A 24,501-nucleotide genomic window follows, 5' to 3' on the forward strand; every position below is an offset into this window, starting at 1 on the left:
GCACAGTAAGAAGTCTTACAACACCAGGTTAAAGTCCAACAGGTTTGTTTGGAGTCACTAGCTTTCAGAGCGCAGCTCCTTCCTCAGGTGAATCATTCTGACTGACTTGTCTGAGTAGCCTGTGTATTCAATGTAATTCTATGTTATAGTACAGTAGTCCCCCGTTATAACGCGGGTGTTCGGGTCCAAGACAGCCACCCGCGTTGTAACCGAGCCGCGGATATCCAAGATGGCGGAAATCGAAATGAATGAACGAGAGGAAACATCGCTGACTATGCTGAACATTGCTGAATGGAAGGGCGTTTTAAATAAAAAACAGCAAAGTTCGTTCAAGTCTTAAATCAAGTTTTAAATGTATTAAAATATATACAATAATATACACTATACATACAATAATATACTTAAAATTGTACTTACACGCATATTTTTAAAATCATTTAAAAAAGTCTGTGAGTTTGCTCTGGCACATCCCCTTCCTCATCTTGACTTGTGCTTGTCTCTGGAATTTCTTCAGGTGCAGGATGTATATCGGGTCGAAGTCTTGTTGCTCTGTGTATGCTATGAGCCACTTCAGGTGCGTGATGGCATCCGAGTGGCTCTTTGCCACTGTGGGCTGGGGTTCTTCTTCTTCTTCTGCCTCCTCTTGGGTGACCTGGTCGATGATCTCCTCCTCTGTGAATGTTTCTGCAGGTGCCATGTCATCCTCTGCTGCTGCCCACCTGTCCACCCAATCCTGGAGTGTTAGGTTCTCATCCAGTTGGTCCTCTAGCCTCTCCTCAGCTGCCCTGATCTCTGCTTCAGTAAAGCATACGAAATCCTCTTCATCCGGGTAATGTTGGGGTCGTGGGAGTGCTGCTCCTAGGGCCTTGTTCCAGCAGTTGGCGATGGTCTTCTCTGTCACAGCTCCCCAGGCCTTCCCTGCCAGATAACAGGCATCCTTGATGGTGATGGCTTTCAGGTAATCTGGGACAGTGAGAGGAGAGTCTATCATTTCCAGGATCAGTTCCTTTTTGTACACAGACTTGAAGGTCTGAATGATGCCAGCATCACATGGCTGGATCTTGCTGGTGGTGTTCTTTGGGAGATAGAGCACTTGGATCTGCCCATCCCTGGTCTTGAGACCATCTCCCTGAGGGTGGGCTGAGCAGTTGTCCAGTAGGAGTGTGGCCTTCTGCGGTAAGTTGCGGGCTCTAAGGTGGTCCCTGACACTGGGTACGAAGAACTTGAAGAACCACTCCTCAAATAAGAAAGCTGTCATCCAGGCTTTGCCAGAGTTCCGGTAGGTAATGGGTAGGTTCTCCATGTTGATGTGGTGAAAGCATCTAGGAGACTTGAATTTGCCCACAATCAATGGCTTCAGCTTGTGTGTTCCCGTGGCATTGCTGGCAAACAGGATGGTGAGCCAGTTCTTGGCTTGCTTGTACCCCAGAGTCTTGTGGGCATCATCCTTGACAGCTAGGGTCTTGTCAGGCAGCATCTTCCAGTAAAGCCCTGACTCATCTGCATTGTAGAGTTGCTCTGGGGTCAGCTCCTCTTGCACCATGTAGTTCTTGAGGATGTCGGGAAAGGCTGCTGCGGCTCCTGAGTCGGCGGATCTCTGTTCACCACTGATGGTAACTGCACCTATCCCATGTCTTTTCTGGAACCGATGGAGCCAACCCTTGCTGGCTACGAAATTGCTGTCCTCTGGGTGGAGCTGGTGATGGAACTTCTCAGCCTGAGTCCTGATGATAGGTCCAGATAGGGGGGTGCCACCAGACTGTTCCTGGACAAACCAGGTGAACACAGCCTTCTCTAAGTTACTGTCACTAACGTTCCTTGCCTTTTTCCTGCTAAGCCCTTCACTCTGAGAAACTGTCCCAACATATGCTCTTAAATTGGGCTCATCTTTCACCCACCCACGGAGGGTTGACTCTGGTACACCAGTCTCTCTGGATAATTTTGCCTTTGTTTCCCCGTTTCGAAGCCGGTCTATCAAATGTATCTTTTGACTCACTGAGTAAGACTTGCGCTTAAACATTTTGAACGACACGACAGCAACTGAACTCGAACTCGAAGATACCTGCACTGGAAAAGGTATCCCTTTTATGGCTGTGTAACTGGGCTAATCGGTCGCGGCTACTCATCGCGGCTAATCGTTCTACAGTACAAGACAGTGATCATCGCTGCTAATCGGTCTAATCATCGCGGGTAATAATCGCTGCTAATCGGTCTAATCATCGCGGGTAATCATCGCTGCTAATCGGTCTAATCATCGCGGCTCAAAAAGGTGCTGTTTCAAAAAGAGTTTAAAATGAGTCAAGTAAGTTGGGGTCCATAAACCCCCCCCCGCCGTATATCGCGAACCGCGGTATTGCGGGGCGCGTTATAACGGGGGACTACTGTATTCCTGTCCTGTCCCTAAGATCCAATGCAGGCTCCCTCTAATTCTAGATTAATAATAAGACTGAACCCAGGCCAATAGATTGGGATGGAGCAGAATCAGAGGGCCATACACAGGATAGGACCAGTCAACAGGTCTGTGCAGCTAGCCAGGAAATAGGTACTTGGGGTGGAGTAGAATAATAAAAATATTGCCTGGAACATGATGATGCTGAAAATAGTGATTCATACCGCGATTCAATTCCTTGTGTACTGGCAGTCTCCTGGTAATACACCAAAATGCCTTTTCTTCATTGATAAGTCTTGATAGTTGTTGAAGATGCGCTGCCAGTCATGACGTGCATACATTACTTTATGTTTGCAGTCTCTGTATAGTAACTGGAATAGAAACTCCTGCTGATTCTACTGAATATATTTTTTTTAATATAAATTTAGAATACCCAATTATTTTTTCTCCAATTAAGGGGCAATTTAGCATGGCCAATCCACCTAACCTGCACATCTTTGGGTTGTCGGGGTGAAACCCACGCAGACATGGGGAGAATGTGCAAACTCCACACGGGCAGTGACCCAGGGCCAGGATTCGAACCCGGGTCCTCAGCACTGCAGTCCCAGTGCTAACCACTGCGCCACCTGCCGCCCTCTACTGAATTTATTTGACGCAAAACATAAAAGGAAAATTTAGCAGATGCTGCAAGTCTGAAATAAAAACAGAAAATGCTGGCATGCTCAGCAGGTCGGACAGCACCAATGGATAGAGAGAAACATTTCAGGTCTGTGACCTTTAATCAGAACTGTCAGAAGTTAAAAATGGTTTTAGGCAAGTGAAAGGGTGGGGAGGTTGGGAGAAGAACAAAGCGGAAGATCCATATTAGATTGGCAACAGATGATGCAGAAGCTCATGGTTCAAGGCCAATGAGAGTGGTAATAGGACAAAAGATGTTACTAGAAGAATAACAGACTAACTGTTGTGTATATGTAGAATTATGCAAGTAAGAGCAGTGTGAAAAAAGAAACAAACCAGCAAAGAAACATAAAACAAAATGGGAGCAGGGAGGCATTGAATTTCATTGGAACACTGTAGCAGGCAAAGGACAGAAAAGTCAAAGTGGGAGAAAGGTGGAGAATTGAAATGAGAATTGAAGTTTGAGATGATACTTGCAGAATGAATGGAGCTGTTCCACAAAACGGTTATCCAGTCTGTAGAGGAGACCACTTTGTAGATAGCAAATACAGTATTCTACATTGAAAGAAGTGCAAGTAGATCACTATTTCACGTGGAAGGTGTATTTGGAGTCTTGGACAGTGAGAGGGGACAGTGTAAAAAGGCAGAGGTTGCATCTCGTACACTTGCATGAATAGGTGTGGTAGGTAAAGGAGGAGGTGTTTGGGGGCTGAAGAGTGGACGAGAGTGTTGTTGATGTAACAGTTTCTTTGATATGCTGAAAGGGGAGGAGAGGGAAATAAATGTTTGACGGAGGCATTATGCTGGATGTGACGGAAGCGGACCGGTGGGGTGGAAAGTGAAGACAAGGGAACCCCACCATGCTTTGGGGAGGGAAGGGAAGGGGTGAGAGGAAAAAGAACAAACTCAACTGAGATTGACCACAATAGGGCGAATTCTTGGTTCAGGTAAAAGGAAGACATGTTGGAAGTGCTGGTATGGATAGTTAATCATTAGAGTAGAGATGACAGAGATGGTATAAGGGAACAGAGACTTTACAGGAAGGGGTGTGTAAGGAAGTGTAGTCAAGATAGCTGTGGGAGTCAGTGAGATTATATTAAATATCTGTTTATAGCCTATGCCCAAAACAAGAGACAGAGAAGTCAAGGAAGGGAAAAATCAGAGATGGATCGTGTGAAGATGAGAGAGGATATAAATTGGAATCAAAGTTGATGAACGTTTTCCAGTTCAGGTCAAGAGTAGGAAATGACACCGATGCAATCATCAAAGTATCAGAAAAAGGAGATGAGGGACAGGGCCTAAGTAGGACTGAAGGTAGCAATGTTCCACAAACTGGCAGGCATGGGACCCATGTGAGTACCCATAATAACACCTTTTATTTGAATAATGCGAGTCGCGTTGAAGGATAAATTATTCATGTGAAAACAGGTTTAGCCAGGTGGAGGAGGTTGGAAGTTGGGCCTCCATTCAAGGAAGAAGCATAGAGCTCTCAGTCCATCCAAGTGGATGTGTAGAGAGACTGCACATCCAAGGTGACGAGCTGGGGCCAGGAACTGTTAAAATTATGTAGGGCATTGGAAGAGTCATGGACGCAGGTGGGAAGGAACTGAATAGGGAAAGAAAGTCGAGTCAAAATAGGAAGAAATTAGATCAGTGGAGCAGGAACAGACTGAGATGATGGGTATACCAGGGCAATCCTCTTTGGTGGATTTTAAAAGAATGTAGGAGTGGGTTGTTCAAGGTTTGGGTGTATGAGGTTAGAGGCTGTGGAGGGAAGATCTCCAGAGGAGATGGAGTGAATGAATATATACCAGGCTGATTGTTGTGTTTTGTTGAGGTCATCTGTTTCAGCACAAATTAAACCTGGAACCTTTCTGATCTCGGAGGCTCATTCCAATCAACATTTGCCCATAGCTCACCTTTTTTAAACAATTAAAGAAGATGTCTCATGGGTTTAATCTTTCAAAATGTATTACTCTGACATACTGTTTTGCTTTGAGTTGGTCATTCTGTACTCTTTGAAATGTTACTAGCTTCAATGAAGCAATTACATTTGCTCGGCAAGAACAGTTTGATGCATATGTAGCTGTTGGAGGTGGATCTGTGATGGACACGTGCAAAGTGGCTAACCTCTACGCCTGCAGTCCTGATGCTGAATTCTTGGACTACGTCAATGCACCAATAGGGAAAGGAAAACCTGTTATTGTTAGTCTCTGTCCTTTGATAGCAGGTGGGTACATGCAAATATTTTTTTAATGGAGTTGGTGCGAATTGTAGCTTCCTGTATGAATTAACAATTGTGACCACAGTCTGCAAATGGCTTTTGTGTTTGGAAAGGAATCAGTGTAAGAAATGTTGATTGGCAGAAAATTCCCAGCAATACTGTACTGCATGCAAATATTGAAAAAGAATGATATTGATTTAAACATTTGAGAACATTTAAACCATCATAGAAGTTCATTGGTAAATGCAGATATTTGATTCTGTTGTAAATTTACCTACCTATACTGTTGATAAAACAAATATTAGAGTGTGTAATCTATTTTCATTATGTATTTGATATGTTCTTAAATGCCAATTTCCCCTCCCTTCAAATCTTAGTCAAGCTGCAAATCTAGGACCATTCAGATAGTGGACTGCTGGCTGTAGGAAGGAGATTTTGAACAGTTTTCAGAAAGATAATGCACTGAACCATTCTATACTATGCTACCCTCCACAAAGAACAACTGGTCGGATATGGGAGTTCACCTTAAACAATTTAAAATAATTATCTTGAAGAAATTAGTTACTTAAGCTTAGCAAGTGGTTTGTTTTTCTCACAACTGGAGGTTGAATTTGAAATTATTTAATCTGGAAGTGCGTAAATTTAGTTCCTGTTTCAAGTTTTTAACTTCCAACTGGAATCAAACCCATCTGCTCTGTGGGTTAGAATTATCCCCTTTGTGTGAATAGTTAAAGAAAAAAGAAGATTTGCATAAAAGTACGACCTTTTATGACCCCAGGATGTTTCAAAGTGCTTGACTGCCAATTAAGTACTTTTGAAGTGTAGCCTCTCTTTTGTTGAAAAAGCTGCACCAATTTGTCCAATGTCAATTCCCACAAAAGTGATAAAAACCAAACAATCCGTTTTTTGTGATGTTAGTTGAGGGAGAAATATTGACCTGAAAACTGGAAGGAGTGGATTGAGGGAGAAGAGGTATGAAGAGACAAACTTACATTTTTACTATGTAACCTCAGGGATCAGTGCTGGGCCCACAATCGTTCACAATTTACATAGATGATTTGGAGTTGGGGACCAAGTGCAATGTGTCCAAGTTTGCAGACGACACTAAGATGAGTTGTAAAGCAAAAAGTGCAGAGGATACTGGAAGTCTGCAGAGGGATTTGGATAGTTTAAGTGAATGGGCTTGATGGAATACAATGTTGACAAATGTGCAATAATTCCAACTTCCACCTCTAGTTGTGGGAAAAACAAATCACTTGCTAACTAATTTCTAGTACTCAAGCTAATTATCACTTGCATAATATGCACATCTGAGGATCCACCAAAAGCAAGGAATTTCTCTCCTTGAATGGCAGAACCAGCAAGCTATCTTTGCCCATACTCTGGCTGCAGGCCACTTGTGCCCCATGTCCCAACATGTGCAGATCATCTGAATTACGCCATAGCATTATCTAAGTTGGTGTGTGCCAGTATGAAATTGCATGATGGCATCGCTTCATCATTGATTTCTTCTTTCTCTTCCACCACCACCCAGATTTTAAGTTTTTTAATTAAAAAATTTTTTAAAATAAATTTAGAGTATTCAATTATTTTTTTCCAATTAAGGGGCAATTTAGTGTGGCCAATCAACTTAACCTGCACATCATTGGGTTGTGGAGGTGAAACCCACGCAGACATGGGGAGAATGTGCAAAGCTTTTTTTAACCAGAACACTAACTTGTTTAAAAATTGGGGGAATTTAGTAAAAGCTGATTATCAAAGCTTCTAGTTGTAAGTAACTTATATTTTGGCTTGAATGATTCTGACTTACCAAATGAAGAGTTTTATCTGTTGTAGCAGAAGATTGAGTCAGAAGATTATGCATTCAGGTTCCATTCCAGGTAGCTGAACACATGACGTTGACATGCTAGTGCTATACTGAGGGAGTGCTGCAATGTTGGAAGCGCTGTCTTTTGAATGAGATGTTAAACCGAGGTTCTGTCTACTCCCTCAAGAGGATGGTACAAATTTGAAGAAGAGCTGGGGTGGTGGGTGGGTGGGAGAGGTTCTTCCCGGTTTTCTGCTCAATATTTGTTCCTCAACTAACATCACAAACAACTGATTGTTTGGTTATTATCACTTTTGTGGGAATTGACATTAGACAAATTGGTGCAGCTTTTCCACCAAGAAGAGAGGCTACACTTCAAAAGTACTTAATTGGTAGTCAAGCACTTTGAGATATCCTAAGGTCATGAAAGATTATGCAAATCTTTTTTTTTTTCTTTAATAATTGACATTAAGGGGATGATTCTAACTCTCACATCAGCTGGGTTTGATTCCAGTCGGACCCACTTCCAGCTTTAACAGAGGTGGAACAAAATCAATCCACTTGCAGGAGACGGGTTGACTGTTCAAACCTTTTCAGGATGCTGAGTGCCTTTTTTTGAATAGCAATTTTGTTTTTAACCCTGATCAGTAAGCTGTTTTACAACATTTCCTGTGGGCTGGGAAGAGCAGGATTGTTATCTCTAGCCTAACAAACGTACCTGTAATAAAAACAGAACATGTTGAAAAACCTCAGCAGGTCAGGCAGCATCTGTGGTGAGAGAAACTGAGTTAATGTTTCAGTCCATATGACTTCTTCAGAGCTCAAGAGAGGGAGAAAAGGATGGATTTTATATTATTATAGAGGGGGCGGAACAGGTGGAACAAAGAAGAAGTTCAGGGATAGGTGTGAACTCGGAGATTGGACAAAGATGTTTTGGGGACAAGAAAAAAGAAGCGTGGGGGTGCTGATAGTGGCATAAAGGTAAGATAGCAGCATGTGTTAAATAACAGAACAAAGGTCAACCCTCTGTGAAAAACAAACCTCAGAACAAGTGACCGATGGTCCAATGGGTGCGGGGGTTGTGACAGGGCTGGTTTCATTGGGACAAAAAACTATTTAGGATTTTTTTAAAAGGTCACAATGGAAGCGAGAGTTCACAGTCCAAAGTTGTTGAACTCAGGGTTGCTGCATAAGATAATGATGCATAGTGTTAAGGGTAAAGTAGTAGCATTGATAGAGGATTGGTTAATTCATAGAAAGCAAAGAGTGGGGATTAATGTGTGTTTCTCTGGTTGGCAATTAATAGCTAGTGGTGTCCCTCAGGGATCAGTGTTGGGCCTACAATTGTTCACAATTTACATAGATGATTTGGAGTTGGGGACCAAGTGCAATGTGTCCAAGTTTGCAAACGACACTAAAATGAGTGGTAAAACAAAAAGTGCAGAGAATACCGGAAGTCTGCAGAGGGATTTGGATAGTTTAAGTAAATGAGCTAGATGGAATACAATGTTGACAAATGTGAGGTTATCCATTTTGGTAGGAATAACAGCAAAAGGGATTATTATTTAAATGATAACATATTAAAACATGCTGCTGTGCAGAGGGACCAGGTGTCCTAGTGCATGAGTCACAAAAAGTTGGTCTACAGGTGCAACAAGTGATTAAGAAGGTGAATGGAGTTTTATCCTTCATTGCTAGAGGGATGGAGTTTAACTTCTTATGTTCAGCGTTGAGTCCAGAGGAAAATTAGGTGCTGTTCCTCCGGTTTGCAGTGCGCTTCACTGGATCATTGCAGCAGGCCAAAGCCAGATATGTGGGCATGAGAGTAAACTGTAAAGCTCACATCCTCCCCAACATGATTTGTCTGCTCCCACCTCCCTATGATCAGAAATCGCTCACCGCCATTGGCTACCCTCCAACACCCTTGCCCCTCAACTGCAATCAGGCCCGCTACTACCATCTGCTCACTCCCATTGACCAAGTTCTGCCCACCGACCACTATCTTTTCCCGCACCCCACCACCCCAAAATCAGACCCTGCTCTGGACACCAACTTCCCCACCTGGACTTGTCCCAACCCTTCACTTGACCTACAACTGTGATCGCTCCCTGCTTGCTCCTCCGCAGTGCCTGTGACTGCAGGCTTTCCCACCTGGCATAAACATTTTAACAAACTTATTTATATTTAAATAATTACGTTTTTAAAAATATATCCTGTATTTATAAACTACCAAGTTTCCCATCTATAACTTGTCTCTCCCACCACCCCTCATCTGCCCCCTGTGCACATAACACGTCTTGGTGGTAATCATAGAAATCAGAGAACCACTACAGTGCAGAAGGAGGCCATTCAGCCTATCGACTCTGCACTAACCCTCTCAAAGAGCACCCTACCCAGGCCCACTCCCCCACTCTATCCCCGTAACTGCACCTCACCTTTGCACACTAAGGGGCAATTTAGTATGGCTGATCCATCTAACCTGCACATCTTTGGACTGTGGGAGGAAACTGGAGCACGAGGAGGAAACCCACGCACACACAGGGAGAATGTATAAACTCCATACAGACAGTCACCCAAGGTCAGAATCTAACCCAGGTCCCTGACGTTGTGAGGCAGTAGTGCTAACCACTGGGTATCGGGGCCTAAATTGTACTCATTGTTGATTGGACAAAATAATGTTTTATATATCATGTTTCTGTGGTCATTACAGATTTAAAAGGGAAAAAGAAAGATTTGCATTTCCATAGTGCGTTTAATGGCCTCAAGACCTCCCAAAGCTCTTTCCAAACAATGAATTATTGGAATGTCGGAATTTAATGTTGAAATTGAATGTTAAAATTGTATGGAAAACCAAAAATACAATTCTTAACTAATCACATTTTGTCATTTTCCCAGTCCCCACTACAGCTGGCACTGGAAGTGAGACCACAGGTGTGGCAATATTTGACTATGAAGCTATGAAAGTTAAAACAGGTACAAGTGATTGACCATGACAATGCAAATTGTGATGAGGTTCATGTTAATATAGTAAGCGTACTTTTAAATGATTACGACCCAGCTGGGATCTATAGAACCTGTATTTTGGACAGTAGGAGTATCCTCAGATGCCCTAAGTACCGTATGCACACACTATCGATGTGAGTCACACCAGACTCAATTGGTAAGGCTGTTAACATGTAATAACCTTTATTAGAGTCACAAGTAGACTTACATTAACACCAAAATGAAATTTCTGTGAAAATCCGCTAGTCGCCACATTCCGGCGCCTGTTCGGGTACACAAAGGGAGAATTCAGAATGTCCAATTCACCTAACAGCACGTCATTCGGGACATGTGGGAGGAAACTGGAGCAGCTGGAGGGAACACATGCAGACACGGGGAGAACGTGCAGACTCCGCAAAGACAGTGACCCAAGCCAGGAATCGAACCTGGGTCCCTGGCACTGTGAGGCAGCAGTGCTAACCACTGTGCCACCAGGCCGCCCCTATTGAGCAGCGAGTGTCACCTGGAATACTGATTTATCACCGTTGCTGCCCTTTTGGAGCTCAATGCTCCAACTAATGCCCCCTCTTAATTATTCAACGCGATTGAATATACATTCAACAGCTAGGGAAGGACCCTCCCACCAGTAACATATGATACCCCTTGCAAGTTAGTTGTTGACTGATTTCTGTTGTTGTTGCAGTATTGTACAAGTGTTTGGTGCTTTCTCAGAGTTCTTTAAAGTTGCTAAGGTGTAAAGGGAGTGATGTGGCAGGTGCTGAAGACTTTATTAAGGCAAACCAGGTGCTCCCAGATATGCATGCGGTAGTTTGTAACCCCCCCTGTAATATAGCTTGACTGGGACAATTAACAGGAGCAGCACAAATCAAGACAAGCTGCTAACAGAGGGAAGAGGAGGAGGGAGAATGGCTCTGAGCAGGAAAGTAATGTCATAGTCATAGTCATAGAATATACAGTGCAGAAGGAGGCCATTCCGCCCATCAAGTCTGCACCAACCCACTTAAACCCTCACCGGAGCACACGGAGGAAACCCACCCAGACACGGGGAGAACGTGCAAACTCTGCACAGACAGTGACCCAGCTGGGAATCAAATCTGGGACCCAGGCTCTGTGAAGCCACTGTGCTATCCACTTGTGCTACCGTGCTGCCCTAAGATGTCTTCCCAAGATGGCCAGGGAGCAAATCTCTAACCTGAATGTCAGCGAGGAGCAATGTATGAAATATTTTCATTTTGCTCACGATGTTCTCACTGAAATCTGCCACCTGCTGCAGCTATAACTGCGACCTCAGAGTAAGGCAAGGACCACATTGCAAATGGCAAAGAAGGTGACCACAGTAATGAACTTTGATTCCATGAGGCTCCTTTCAGCTTGGAGCTATTTCTGATATCTTGTAGTTTTTTTGCCGGTTTTGTAAAAGAAGTGACTGAGGCTCGCAATGGACACAATCTTACTCGCCCAAAGGAGGAGGCTTGGGAGGGAGGGAGTGTAGAAATTTGAAATGCCGTACATCAGGTTGGCTCCCTGACATGTTGTCTCCTCCAGGAGATATTTCCAGAAGTGGGCTTGGTATGGCAGGCAACCAATCAAGATATGTAAAGGAGCATCTATCACTTAATTGTGTGCAGCAGTATGATCTTACAGAAGGAGCCCCCACACTGCCGGGTGTCTGACAGGGCATCGGAGGAGGAGGAAGATCAGAGAGATCTCAGAGGCAGGTGGCCTAGATTGCCCTCCCCACTGATGAACATGAAAGCTCTGGGCCTTCATTTTTAATAAACCTTGAGAAGCATTTCGATAGGGCCTCAATTGTGAAGCGCTCTCAAGCTGATCTCCCTCTGCATCAGCAGTGAAATGAAATGAAATGAAATGAAAATCGCTTATTGTCACAAGTAGGCTTCAAATGAAGTTACTGTGAAAAGCCCCTAGTCGCCACATTCCGGTGCCTGTCCAGGGAGGCTGGTATGGGAATTGAACTGCGCTGCTGGCCTGCCTTGGTCTGCTTTCAAAGCCAGCTCTTTAGCCCTGTGCTAAACCAGCCCCTCTCAGAGAGTGCCCACCTCTCGCAAGGGGGCTGCCAGCTGGCCAGTCTCGCTGGTCTTCTCACTGGGCCTCTCATGGCCCTGACCCGCCACCACCCTTAATAGGATGACAAGTGTGGAGGCGGCATGTTGGTTGACCACCTGCTGTTTGATCATGCCACAGACCATTCCTCTGCTTTAGGCAGGGTCAGGGTCCCACAAATGGTCCTAATGCTTGAAAATGAGGCTAAGATTCTACCCAGTAAGTGCGAGCTGCATTTTATTCTTGCTTGCCGGAGAGCAGCAGGCGTGGCAAGCATGTCATTTTGGGAGGATTGCAGGCATTCCAAGGTACAGAGTGCCTTTTAGTGCACCTTTTGCAATTGTCGTTTATCAGCTGTTGGATGTACTACACGCAAAATGGAGTCCACTCACTCAACGACAGCTGGTGTGTGACGATTGGCAGTCAATCAAGTAGGTCAATGGTAGATATCATAGTGCTTTCATTCTTCATTACTCAGCTGTGCTACCTGCATTTGAGCCACTGCAGTGCATGAGGAAGGTGGCTACTAGGTGACAACATCTATTCACTAATGGCATGATTTATCTCCCTGGTGCTCAACCCATGCACAGGCACACAGAATGTACACAATGGAAGCCATGCTGTTATAGGAAAAGTGACAGAACAGACCAGTGGAGTGTGAGAACACAATCTTTGCTGCCAGGCCCACTCTGGAAGAGCCCTTCAGTAGTCTGCAGAGCAGGGTCAAGATGTGGTGCTCTGCTGCATGTTGCACAAAGCTGCTACCAACTGTACGGTGACCAACAGATGAGCAAGGGGAAGAAGGAGGGAGGAAGCAACCTAGACAACCCTTTTCTGTCCGGCCGTCAACTGACTGGGAAATCAGCAAATGCAATCCCCATTCCCCAACAGTCCCAGTTTCCTGCTCCCACTGACCATCACAAAACCGCCTGGCCACAACGCAAATATATGAGCAGCACGGTAGCACAGTGGCTAGCACTGTTGTTTCACAACGCAAGGGTTCCAGGTTTGATTCCTGGCCTGGTCACTGCCTGTGTGGAGTCTGCGTGTTCTCCCCGTGTCAACATGGGTTTCCTCCGGATGCTCTGGTCTCCTCCCACAAGTCCCGAAAAACATGCTGTTAGGTAATTTGGATATTTTGAATTTTCTACCTCCGTGTACCCGAACAGGTGCTGGAATGTGGCGACGATAGGCTTTTCACAGTGACTTCATTGCAGTGTTAATGTAAGCCTACTTGTGACAATAAAGATGATTATATTATAAATAAAAAACACAAAATACCCATTCTAATGTAAATTATATACATGAAATCATACTGCATCTTAGATAAGTGTAAAGTATTCACCCTTGTGTATTCCCTGACTGCCTGTCTTCCACGTACCTTTGCTGGGCCTGGTGTTCCTATTCCGTGTAACCCCAGTGGCCACAACATGGCTGATGAAATGCCGCTGACTGTCAGTGAGGGAAACTGTAGATTACCTTGGAGGATGACCTCAAGCAGCTCGGGGCCTAGAACGCCTGACTGTGGACAGTACTATCTTAGAATGGAAATCTGGCCTATTTGACTAACAAAGTGGCAGTGGTGAAAGCGGTGAATTCTGTCTTTCTGAGAGAAGACAACAAGCTGTGCTACATGGAACCACTGCTGCTCACCCAGAGCAGTATCTCTGCAGCCCTAGTACTGTGTTGGAGATAAGATTGCTGGGCTGCTGTGACACCCTACAAGCCCCTTTGAACACTGTAACCCACAACCTTGATGGCAGCAGTCTGAGCTTGCATGGCAGAATGGTGACCTTGCATAACGTTAGTCTGAGCTTCCACTGCAGCACCCAGACATCGAGTGTATTCTGCTTCTGCTGTGAAGGCTGAAACATTGGGCATCAGATGCTGCAACCTGGTTTGATGCTAAGTGTGCTGATGAAGTTAGCCCCACTGTCCAAGTTGAAAAGGTGGGCTCTGAGCTCTATGCAAAATTGAAGCAGGTCTCCTCCATGCTCCTTGATAGCAACCACAGACTTTCTGATAAACCTACCAATTAACCAAATATTTAATTGTAGACACCCAGTAACCTTCTGTAGGCTGTGGCATCAACGTCTTCATCTGAGTCTGCTGCAGCAGAACTTGTTGGCGATCTCACCCTCTGGCAAGCTTTCTTTACCCGATATTCTGACTGCAGGCCACTTGTGCCCCATGTCCCAACATGTGCAGATCCTGCCTGCAGGCTGTATCATCTGAATTACACAGTGTCATTGTCTAAGTTGGTGTGTGCTAGTATGAAATTGCATGGTGACATCTCTTCATCATTGATTTCTTCTTTTTCTTCCATCACCACCCTGATTTTTATTTTTATTTTTTTTATTTTTTATAAATTTAGAGTATCCAATTCTTTTTTTTCCAATTAAGGGGCAATTTAGTGTGGCCAATCCACCTACCCTGCACATCTTTTTGGGTTGTGGGGGTGAGACACACGCAGACACAGGGAGAATGTGCAAACTCCACACGGACAGTGACCCAGGGACAGGATCAAGCCCGGGTCCTCAGCGCCATGCTGGCCACTGTGCCACCGTGTCGCCTCCATCACCACCCAGATGACAGTTCTTTGGTGACTAGAAGAAGAAAAGCACGAGGGTACCATTGTGTGAGGCATGGAGGTGAACAAATGATGCATGCTTACACAATCTGCAATTTATAAATGAGAAGAGATTATTGGGTCAGGGGTTATGGGGAGAAGGCAGGAGAATGGGGATGAGAAATATATCAGCAGACGAGATGGCCTGAATGACCTAATTCTGCTCCTATGTCTTATGGTTTGTGGTGTTATTTTTTTTAAAGAAATTTAGAGTACCCAATTAATTTTTTCTAATTAAGGGGCAATTTAGCGTGGCCAATCCACCGAGCCTGCACATCTTTTTTTGGGTGTGGGGGCGAAACCCACACAAGCACGGGGAGAATGTGCAAACTCCACACGGACAGTGACTCAGAGCCGGGATCGAACCTGGGACCTTGGCACCGTGAGGCAGCAGAGCTAACTCACTGTGCCACCGTGCTGCCCGTTTTGTGGTCTTATAAATGAGGGCGAAGTGGGATGTGAGGAGGACTAGGTAGGAGGCACTATCACTTTCTCGGATTTGTATCTTGCAATGGCCACAGCCTCAACATTAATTGCTCCAATGATGTCAAGTATGGTATCTTCCATGGGCATGCAACCATGCCTGTGCCCTGCCAGCTAGCTGCTGTTGCTGCCTATTACAACCATCTTATCCTGAAAGTAGGAGTGAGCGCGATGCAATGTGTTTGGGTGATAATGCTGTCATAGTTGAATACCTGGCAATGTATGCAAACTGTGGGATCAAGGTGTGAGACTTTGAGTAGTGCAGTTTAGCTTTAATTCATGCTAGTCTGTCACAATTTGGGGCCCACTACTGCGACATGCAACCATTCAACAGTGCGGTTGACATTGGCTGCAGACTACAGCCATGATATTTTTTTTTTTATATAAATGTTTTTATTCAGTTTTCATATTTTATATTGAACAAATTACAAATTGTTAGGAGAGAAAAAGAACAAAAAAAAACAAACAAACACGCAAAAATTAACATACATATTTACAGGTAAGCATCTTCGTAGTGGTAACTGCGCCCGCCCCCCCCCCCTCCCCCCCCCTCAACATGTTTATTTAGTTTGGTTTTGGGCCTTAGCTAGCCATCGAACCCCCGTACCGAACCTGTAGCCCCCCCCCCCCTCCCGCTACCTTCCCCCGACTATTCTTCCTCTTGTACATTGGCCACAAATAGGTCCCGGAACAGTTGCATGAATGGCTCCCACGTTCTGTGGAAGCCGTCGTCCGACCCTCGGATGGCAAATTTGATTTTCTCCATTTGGAGAGATTCCGAGAGGTCGGACAGCCAGTCCGCAGCTCTGGGCGGTGCTGCTGACCGCCAGCCAAACAGGATTCTACGGCGGGCGATCAGGGAGGCAAAGGCAAGGGCGTCCGCCCTCCTCCCCAGGAATAGATCTGGCTGTTCTGAAACCCCGAAGACCGCCACTATCGGGCATGGCTCCACCCTCACTCCCACCACTTTGGACATAACCTCGAAGAAGGCTGTCCAGTACTCCACGAGTCTGGGGCAAGACCAGAACATGTGGGCGTGGTTGGCCGGGCCTCTTTGGCACCGTTCACATCTGTCTTCCACCTCCGGGAAGAACCTACTCATACGGGTTCTTGTTAAGTGGGCTCTATGAAACACTTTTAGTTGCGTCAGGCTGAGCCTTGCGCACGTGGAGGTGGAGTTGACCCTATGCAGTGCTTCGCTCCAGAGTCCCCACCCTATCTCCATCCCCAGGTCGTCCTCCCATTTCCTCCTTGTTGCGTCCAGTACGGTGTCGTCCCTATCTACCAGTCGGTCATACATGTCACTACAGTTCCCTTTCTCTAGGATACTTGCGTCCAGTAGGTCTTCCAGTAGTGTCTGTCGTGGCGGTTGTGGGTACGTCCTTGTCTCCTTTCGTAGGAAGTTTTTGAGCTGCAGGTACCGTAGCTCGTTCCCCCCAGCTAGCTGAAATTTCTCTGTCAGTTCGTCCAGTGTTGCGATCCTGTCGTCCGTGTATAGGTCCCTGACTGTCAGTGTCCCCCCGTCCTGCCTCCACCTTTTGAAGGTGGCGTCAGTCAGTGCTGGTGTGAACCTATGGTTGTTGCAGATGGGAGCCCTGTTCGACATTTTGGTCAGGCCAAGTTGCTGCCGCAGTTGGTTCCAGGATTGGAGGGTGGCTGTCACCACTGGGCTGCTGGAGTGTTTTTTGGGTGGGGATGGGAGTGCTGCCGTGGCGAGGGCCCGGAGGGAGGTTCCCATGCAGGAGGCCTCCTCCGCACGCACCCACTCAGCCTCTGGCTCCTGGATCCATCCCCTTACTCGCTCGGCTGTTGCTGCCCAGTGGTAGAATTGTAGATTCGGGAGGGCTAGCCCTCCCCTGGTTTTTGTTTTTTGTAAGACCTTCTTTGGGATCCTTGCATTTTTACCCCCCCATACGAACGCCATGATGAGTTTGTCCAGCGCTTTGAAAAAGGCCTTGGGGATGTAGATCGGAATGGATCTAAACAGGAAGAGGAACCTGGGCAGTACGTTCATTTTGATCGTCTGAACTCTCCCCGCGAGGGAGAGCGGGAGTGTGTTCAGCCATGATATTGGGCAGACAGCACAAAGGTGGCATGCTGACTGCTCAACATTGAATCAGCACAGTGTGATTGTGCATTATGAACCACATGTCCATTTTTGTGACTGTCCAATTTACCGTCCTCAAAGTCTCCTTTGGTTTAGGAACTTCAGAAACAGGACAAGGTCATTCAGCCCTTGAGCCTGCTGTGCCAATCCATAGGTTCAAAACTGAACTTTAATATCAACTACGCTTTCCTCCATATGTCTCAGTGCCCAAAAATCTAGCAATCTTTTCCCTGGATATGGTCATCGACTGAGCATCCACATCCCTATGGGTTAGAGAATTCCAAAGATTCACAACCCTCTGAGTGAGGAAAGCTCTCCTAACTCAGTCTTAAATTGCGAACTCCATATCTGGACTATGACCCATCCAAATCTAGACTCTCCAACTAGGGGTATCAGCCTCGCACAGGGCTTGACAGGATAGATGCCACTAATTTCTTAATTTCATTTCAATCTCCTAAATATGAAAGAATGTAGTATATCATAGGACACCCTTTCATCCCAGGAATCAATCTGGTCAAACTTTGTTGTGCCCCCTATAAAGTAAAATATATCTTTCTATAGGTAAGGAGACCAAAGCTGTACACCGTGTTGCAGGTGCGCACTTCTCAAAACTTTATATAATTTCAGCAAGACTTCTTTACTTTTATACTCCAACCTCCTGATAATGAAGGCGAACATGACATTTGTTCTCATAATTGTTTTCTGCACCTACATGTTAACTATCTGGGATCCATGTACAAAAGCACCGAAATCCCTCTGAATTTCATAATTTTCTAGTCTTGATCACCTTTTAAAAAATAGTCACATTTCAATTCTTCTGACTAAAGGGTATAATTTTACACTTATCCTTATTCTACTCCATATTCAACTTCTTGTCCACTCACTTAACCAGTCTAATTTTCATTGCAGCCTGATTGTGTCGTTCTCACTGCTTCCCTTCATAGCTTTGTATTGTCAGTAAACATGTTGGGCGGGATTTACCGACCAACCCGCCACCTGTTTTTCAGTGGTGGAGGTGGCCCGCCAGCTAGATTTACCGACCCTGCTGATGGCAACAGGATTTCCCGATGACTGCACCCCTCGTCACCGCCAATTCTGTACCGACCCTTCGAATAGGCACTCTACCCATGTCCACCCCGCCCTATCCCAGTAACCCAACTCGCACATCCCTGGGCACTAAGGGGCAATTTAGCATGGCCAATCCACCTAAACAGCACATCTTTGGACTGTGGGAGGAAAACGGAACACCCGGAGGAAACCCACGCAGCCAAGCCCACATCTTGTGCAATAATCTCTGCTCTGACATCTTAACGGATGTATACTGTTATCCAAATATGCCACGTCCACTGATTTTCCTGTTACCTACACTGCTGGACAAAAAGGCCAGAAATTAGGCCAAGACCTAGTGATGCTGGATATCATCCTCACACCAGAGTTTTCTTTCTGTCGCCTATTGGGGGCTTCGGTAAAGTTGCATCCTGTCCCTCCATCAGACTTTGACTTTTCTCGATGGCAGGTCCCCTAAAAACAATCCTAGTTGTAAAGGTGTGTAACAAAGGCAGGGTCATGCGATAACCTATCCCTCTGCCCAGAAAATACAGCAGTGATCATGGCAGACATTCCTAATGGATGCTGGTGACATAAATTCTGGGCCCGTGGACTTTCGGAGTTAGAGGGTGCAATCTACCCAAATAGGAACAGAGTCCCATAGCGCACGATTAGCTGGGTGCTCCCCAGCATTCAGAGCGCCAAGAAATGCCATGCTATTGAACGGCCATTTGGATAGATCGGAGGCTTCAGCAGGGAACGTCCAGCCGAGGTCGCACTTATTCCCGTTTTCTGCACCGAGGAACACCTCAGTGCAGGGAGAGATTCAGTGGTCTCCTGATCTCTCGACTTCCGACGTGATGCCCGAAATCTCTCAAGCCCCAACTCGCCTAAAAGAGAGTCGTCAGTACCCCTGTACCCCCATGTAAGCCACCCCCCAGGCTCAATCCCCGTCACGTGGAAAATGCCAAGTTGGCACCCTAGCAATGCAAGGCTGGCAGTGCCAGGTGGCACTATCAGGGTGCCAGTCTGGCAGTGCCAGGTTGGCAGTGTCAGGGAGCTCGGGTGTGGCAGCAGCAGTGCCAGGGTGACACCCAGTCCAAAGGGCAAGCACCTGGGGGCCTCCGAACCCCTGGGAGACCTCCACGAGTGATGTTCTGTCTGGTCCCCATTTGTGGAGACCAGCACTGAATGGCGCTCATCTGAGATCTGCAAGATGAGAGGATTAGATCCAATGCCTTGGTTAGATCTCAGGAATGCATCTTGGATAGATTTCGCAAGGCATGACGAGCCAGATAGATCCCGGAAGAGGGATTTCCTGGCATCTGCCGGCTGAATCGTGCTGCTTTTCGGGTGCAACACAGCCGGTGGATCTCTCCCGTTATGTTTAGAGTTTTATCATGGTTCTGTCGGGCAGCATGGTGGCGCAGTGGGTTAGCCCTGCTGCCTCACGGCGCCGAGGTTCCAGGTTCGATCCCGGCTCTGGGTCACTGTCCGTGTGGAGTTTGCACATTTTCCCCGTGTTTGCGTAGGTTTCGCCCCCACAATCCAAAGATGTGCAGGGTAGGTGGATTGAACACGCTAAATTGCCCTTTAATTGAAAAAAAATGAATTGGGTACACTAAATTTTTTTTTTAAATCGTGGTTCTGTCAACAATTACTGTATTTCTTTCTGGTTCATTTTACTAAATCTCAAAATAAATAAGAGCTGAAATAATTTAAAATTTTTCACAAGGAACCAATTTTTTTTGACAGTAAAGCTAGATAGTTTTGTTTCGGTACTGTCTGCTGACTGTTCCATTTTAGGCATTGCCAGCAGGGTTCTGAAACCAGTCCTTGGAATAGTGGACCCTTTACACACACTGCACATGCCTGAACGTGTGGCAGCTTACAGTGGATTTGATGTACTTTGGTAAGTAGTTTCATCAGGTTAAAAATTGATGCATCATGGCCAAGAGTTTCCTAAAAGCTGCCACCTCTCCGCCCGCACAGCTTTGCTACTAATGTGCTGGGAAACCTGTTTTCCGTCTGACCCATGGCAGATTTACAACAGTAGCAGCTCTGAGGAAATCGTCAGCCAATGTTGCTAAAGTTTATAGGAGTATAATTCCTTGTAGAAATTCCTAAGTTTGCTGAAGGAGTAGAATTCCTTGTAGAAATTTAACTATCTGTTATTATTTAACATGGTTTGATGCTTTCCATATTTTGATTAACTCTGGGTTTTTTCCCCATAGTTTGACAGATTAATTTGAAAATGCACATCTTTGTTATCTACGTTGGAATTTTTCACATGGTAATTTGTGGCATGGATTTCTTTCACGTGAAAAAGTTTCCTTCTGTCACAGTCGGTCTGAGAGTAACTAATATGCTGTTGACTGATCCCAGGCCATTCTGAAAGCTGACACTAGATTGAAGTTATATTTACCCACTTCTTTGAACTTCCCTGCCCGTGGAAACCAGATATAAATTACAGAGTCACAGAAAATACAGTGCGGAAGAGGGCCTTCAGCCCAACGGACCTGCACCGTTACACATGAAAAACACCTGACCTACCAACCTAAACCCATTTGCCAACACTTGGCCCATAGCCTTGAATGTTATGATGTACCAAATGCTCATCCAGATACTTTTTAACAGATGTTAGGCAAACCGCCTCTACTACCCTCCCAGGCAGATGGTCCCAGACCATCACCACCCTCTGGATAAAAATGTTTTTCCTCACATTCCCCCTGAACCTCCTGTCCCCTCGTAACGGATCCTTCGACTAAGGGGAACAGCTGTCCCCATTATATCGACTTAATCAAAGTAAAGATACTGATCTGATAAAATCTCAGACCATGGGAATTACTATAAAGTGCTTATAGAAGTATTTTATCTTGTACTTGTTTATCATAAATTACATGAGGGAAATTTGTTGTTTTGAAGTTTTATTTTCACTTGTATTATGATCCCAGATCAGATCTCAACAGTAGCCAGGATACTGGACAGAAACCCCAGTATTTTAGTTTATTTGTAGGACTGTGTGGAAAGAATGATTCACTCCAGGAAGGATTGCATGAAGAAATAGGGATCTGGTATTTTTAAAACACAACTTTATTCAGAATACAATATTAAACTCTTTAACTTCACATCCGAAAAGAACAGCTTACAGTAATAATATAATAATCTTTATTGTCACAAGTAGACTTGCATTAACACTGCAATGAAGTTACTGTGAAAAGCCCCTAGTCGCCACATTCCAGCGCCTGTTCTATTTCCCATTAAACAACAAGAAAATAAACATACAGCTCTCAATCCATCTTAAAATCAGCATGGCATAGAGTAATACTTGATTTACAGAACAGATGTGGCTCCTGTTGGAACCCCTTCAGATTCTGGCTCAATATCTTTTAAAAAATGGTTCACCCGGTGTGTTTCAGCTTCAACCCTGTCCTCAGACAAGATTACTCTGCTTTAGACCTTATTATTCTTTTCTAACTATCCTACTGTGAGAGAATTATGGACTCATCCATTTCAGACTTCAACTGCTCTCCAAAGCTCTACCAAAATGTCTTTCTACATCCCTTGGCTCCACCCAGCAATGACATCATCTCCCAAAGCTGAAAAACTCTGCAGGCTGAAAGCATATTAACTCTCCAGAGACTTGGCTTCCGGTGTGCACCATGGAGTAAGTGGTCACACACAAGGCAGTTCCTGCCCAAGGTTACAGAAAAGAGCTCTTTTTTAATCAATACGGGGTGGAATTTTGATGAAAAGGCGTAGGTGAATGTTGGAGGAGTACTTTCCCCCAGGAATGGTATGTTTCTTGTATGTTTCTTGGTTACCAGACCCACAGAAACAGTGAAAGATTTGGCTGAACCTGCAGCAAAGACAAAAGCCTCTTCCAGCATGCAGGCGGGGGAAGGGCGAGCTTAAAGGCCTCAAGCTGACTTATGAAAGCTGAATTCTAGCAGCAGAGGGAACAACTGTGAAAAGATCTCACTGAGGCCATTGAAGAAGCGGTGACGGCTGACTTCCGGTGACGGCGGGCGGGAGGCAGCTGCGCGTTGGAGGGTTCCCGTTCGGGAACGGCATTGTCGGGGATTGACGCCCGGTCCTAGGGGCAGCGAAGGCGGTGAAGGCCAGGAGAAAGTACAGGGAAGGGATATGTCGAGGTCCAGTAAGAAAACGGCTGTGAAAACAGCTGAAAGTTCGTCGGGGAGTAGAAAGGTCACCGCGGGGTCACCAAGGAAAATGGAGGCTGGAGCATCAGGGGAGGCCGCATTGCTTACGGCTGAAGAAATAACTACGGTGATGGCTGCGGAATTCAAAAGGCAGTTTACAAAATACATGGAGACAATGAGGAAGGAGATGAGGGAGGTTTTGAGTGTGCTGGTGGAGGAGGCGATTTCCCCGGTGACGACAGCGTTGGCGAGCGCAGTGGCGGAGGTGCGGGAGCAAGGGGAGGTGCTGAAGGAAGTGGAGGAGACATTATTGCAGCATAGTGATCAACTTACATCAATGGGGAAGGAGATGCGGAAGGTGATGGAGATTAACAAGGATCTGCGAGGAAAAATAGAAGACCTGGAAAACAGATCCAGGCGACAGAATTTGAGGATTGTGGGGCTGCACGAAGGAGTTGAAGGGCTGAGACCGACTGAGTATTTTGCCGCGATGCTGGCGAAACTATTGGGGGAGGGGAAGGATCCCTCCCGATATGAACTGGATCGGGCTCATCTGTCGTGGAGACTGTACCAAAGGCGAGTGAGCCGCCAAGGGTAGTGACTCTGTGCTTCCGTAGGTACAGTGTGAAGGAGAAGGTCCTGTGCTGGCCCAAGCAGAAGCGGGTGGTGCAGTGGGCTGGAGCTGGTATACGTGTATACCAGGACTTTATGGTGGAGCTGGCGAGGAGGCGGGCTGCTTTCAACTGGGTGAAGAGGGCACTGTACATTAGCACGGTGCAGTGCGGCATTGTATATCCAGCGAAGCTGAGGGTGACTTACAAGCTCAAGGACTTTTATTTTGGAACGGCGGAGGCAGCGGAGGAGTTTGCGAAGGCAGAAGGACTGTGGCAGAACTGAGAAATTGAGAAATGGCCATGTGCCGACGTAACCTCATGACTATATTTTCTTTTTTTTTGTTTGTTTGTTTCACTGCGTGCGGGTGTATGGGCTAAAGGAGCCGGTGTTGTATATATTTGGACAAGGGAAGTGATGGGACTTTCACTTGAAGTGAGGGCTCTTTGGGTTGGGTATGCGGGGTTTGTGCGCTAAAAGGGGATTTTTGGGCTTTCCTAGGGTCAGGCAAGGGGGAAAGGGACCCGGGCAGTGGCCTCCGCGCTGGCCGGTCTAAGCTACCCAGTGAACGGGAGTGAGGTGGGGGAGGGGCTGTGGCCATCGGAGCCTAGCAGAACAGGGTCCGAGTGGTCTAGCCGGGGTGGAAAGTTGGGGGGGGAAGGAACCGAGGTTGGGGGAGGTGTTTCACAAGAGGCAGTGGACGGGAGGAGTTGGGGAGGAGTGGGGGGGGGGGGGGGGGGTCTACAACTCTTGGGTATCATGTATGGCACTCTTTCAGAGGTTGGACGGCATTGAGTGTGTGGGGGGGGGGGGGGGGGGGGGGGGTTGGGGGGTGGACTCTATGGTGACCATGGGTGGTCCCAGACTCCTTTGTTCTTTTTCTCCTTTGTTTTTTGTTTCCACCGTGCGAGGGTTTGTTTTATTGGATGCATATATTGACAGGTGGGCCGTTGTTTGAGGTGGTGGGAGGATGGGATCGTTGTTATTGTTGTGGGGATTGGTTTTGTATTTGTTACCGTTTACTGTCTGTGGGTGGGGTGTAAATTTTGGAAGGAAAATGTGAAAATGGAGAATAAAAACATTTATAAAAAAAAACTCTCCAGAGACTTTCCCCAGTCTAACCCCAGCCTAGACTGAAAACCACATTTCTCTGGACAATTTAATCTTCTGGCTTCTAAAAGCTCCCAGGCCCTGCAAAACAAAATGCTTTTTAGAAATATGATCACTGCAGTCAAGCACGCTATAACCCAGGTTTGTAACCCTTAAATGCCCCAGTATTTTGAAGCCAATATTCT

At 45.9% G+C, this 24,501-nt stretch overlaps 1 protein-coding gene across 3 annotated transcripts in view; it reads left to right on the top strand.

Moving 5' to 3' along the window:
• The window catches only part of adhfe1 (alcohol dehydrogenase iron containing 1), a 75,136-nt gene that overhangs the window by 22,332 nt on the left and 28,303 nt on the right, over positions 1 to 24,501 (top strand). For all 3 annotated transcript variants that reach the window (XR_005462086.1, XM_038809502.1, XM_038809503.1), the window contains exons 6-8: positions 5,101 to 5,297; positions 9,994 to 10,071; positions 20,238 to 20,343. Coding sequence is in view for 2 of the 3 variants with exons in the window: in XM_038809502.1 (XP_038665430.1) it covers positions 5,101 to 5,297; positions 9,994 to 10,071; positions 20,238 to 20,343 (381 nt within the window). In the remaining variant the exon portion in view is untranslated. The remainder of the gene's footprint in view (positions 1 to 5,100; positions 5,298 to 9,993; positions 10,072 to 20,237; positions 20,344 to 24,501) is intronic.

The sequence above is a fragment of the Scyliorhinus canicula genome, chromosome 10 (assembly GCF_902713615.1).
Source record: "Scyliorhinus canicula chromosome 10, sScyCan1.1, whole genome shotgun sequence".
In the NCBI taxonomy this organism is placed as follows: Eukaryota; Metazoa; Chordata; class Chondrichthyes; order Carcharhiniformes; family Scyliorhinidae; genus Scyliorhinus; species Scyliorhinus canicula.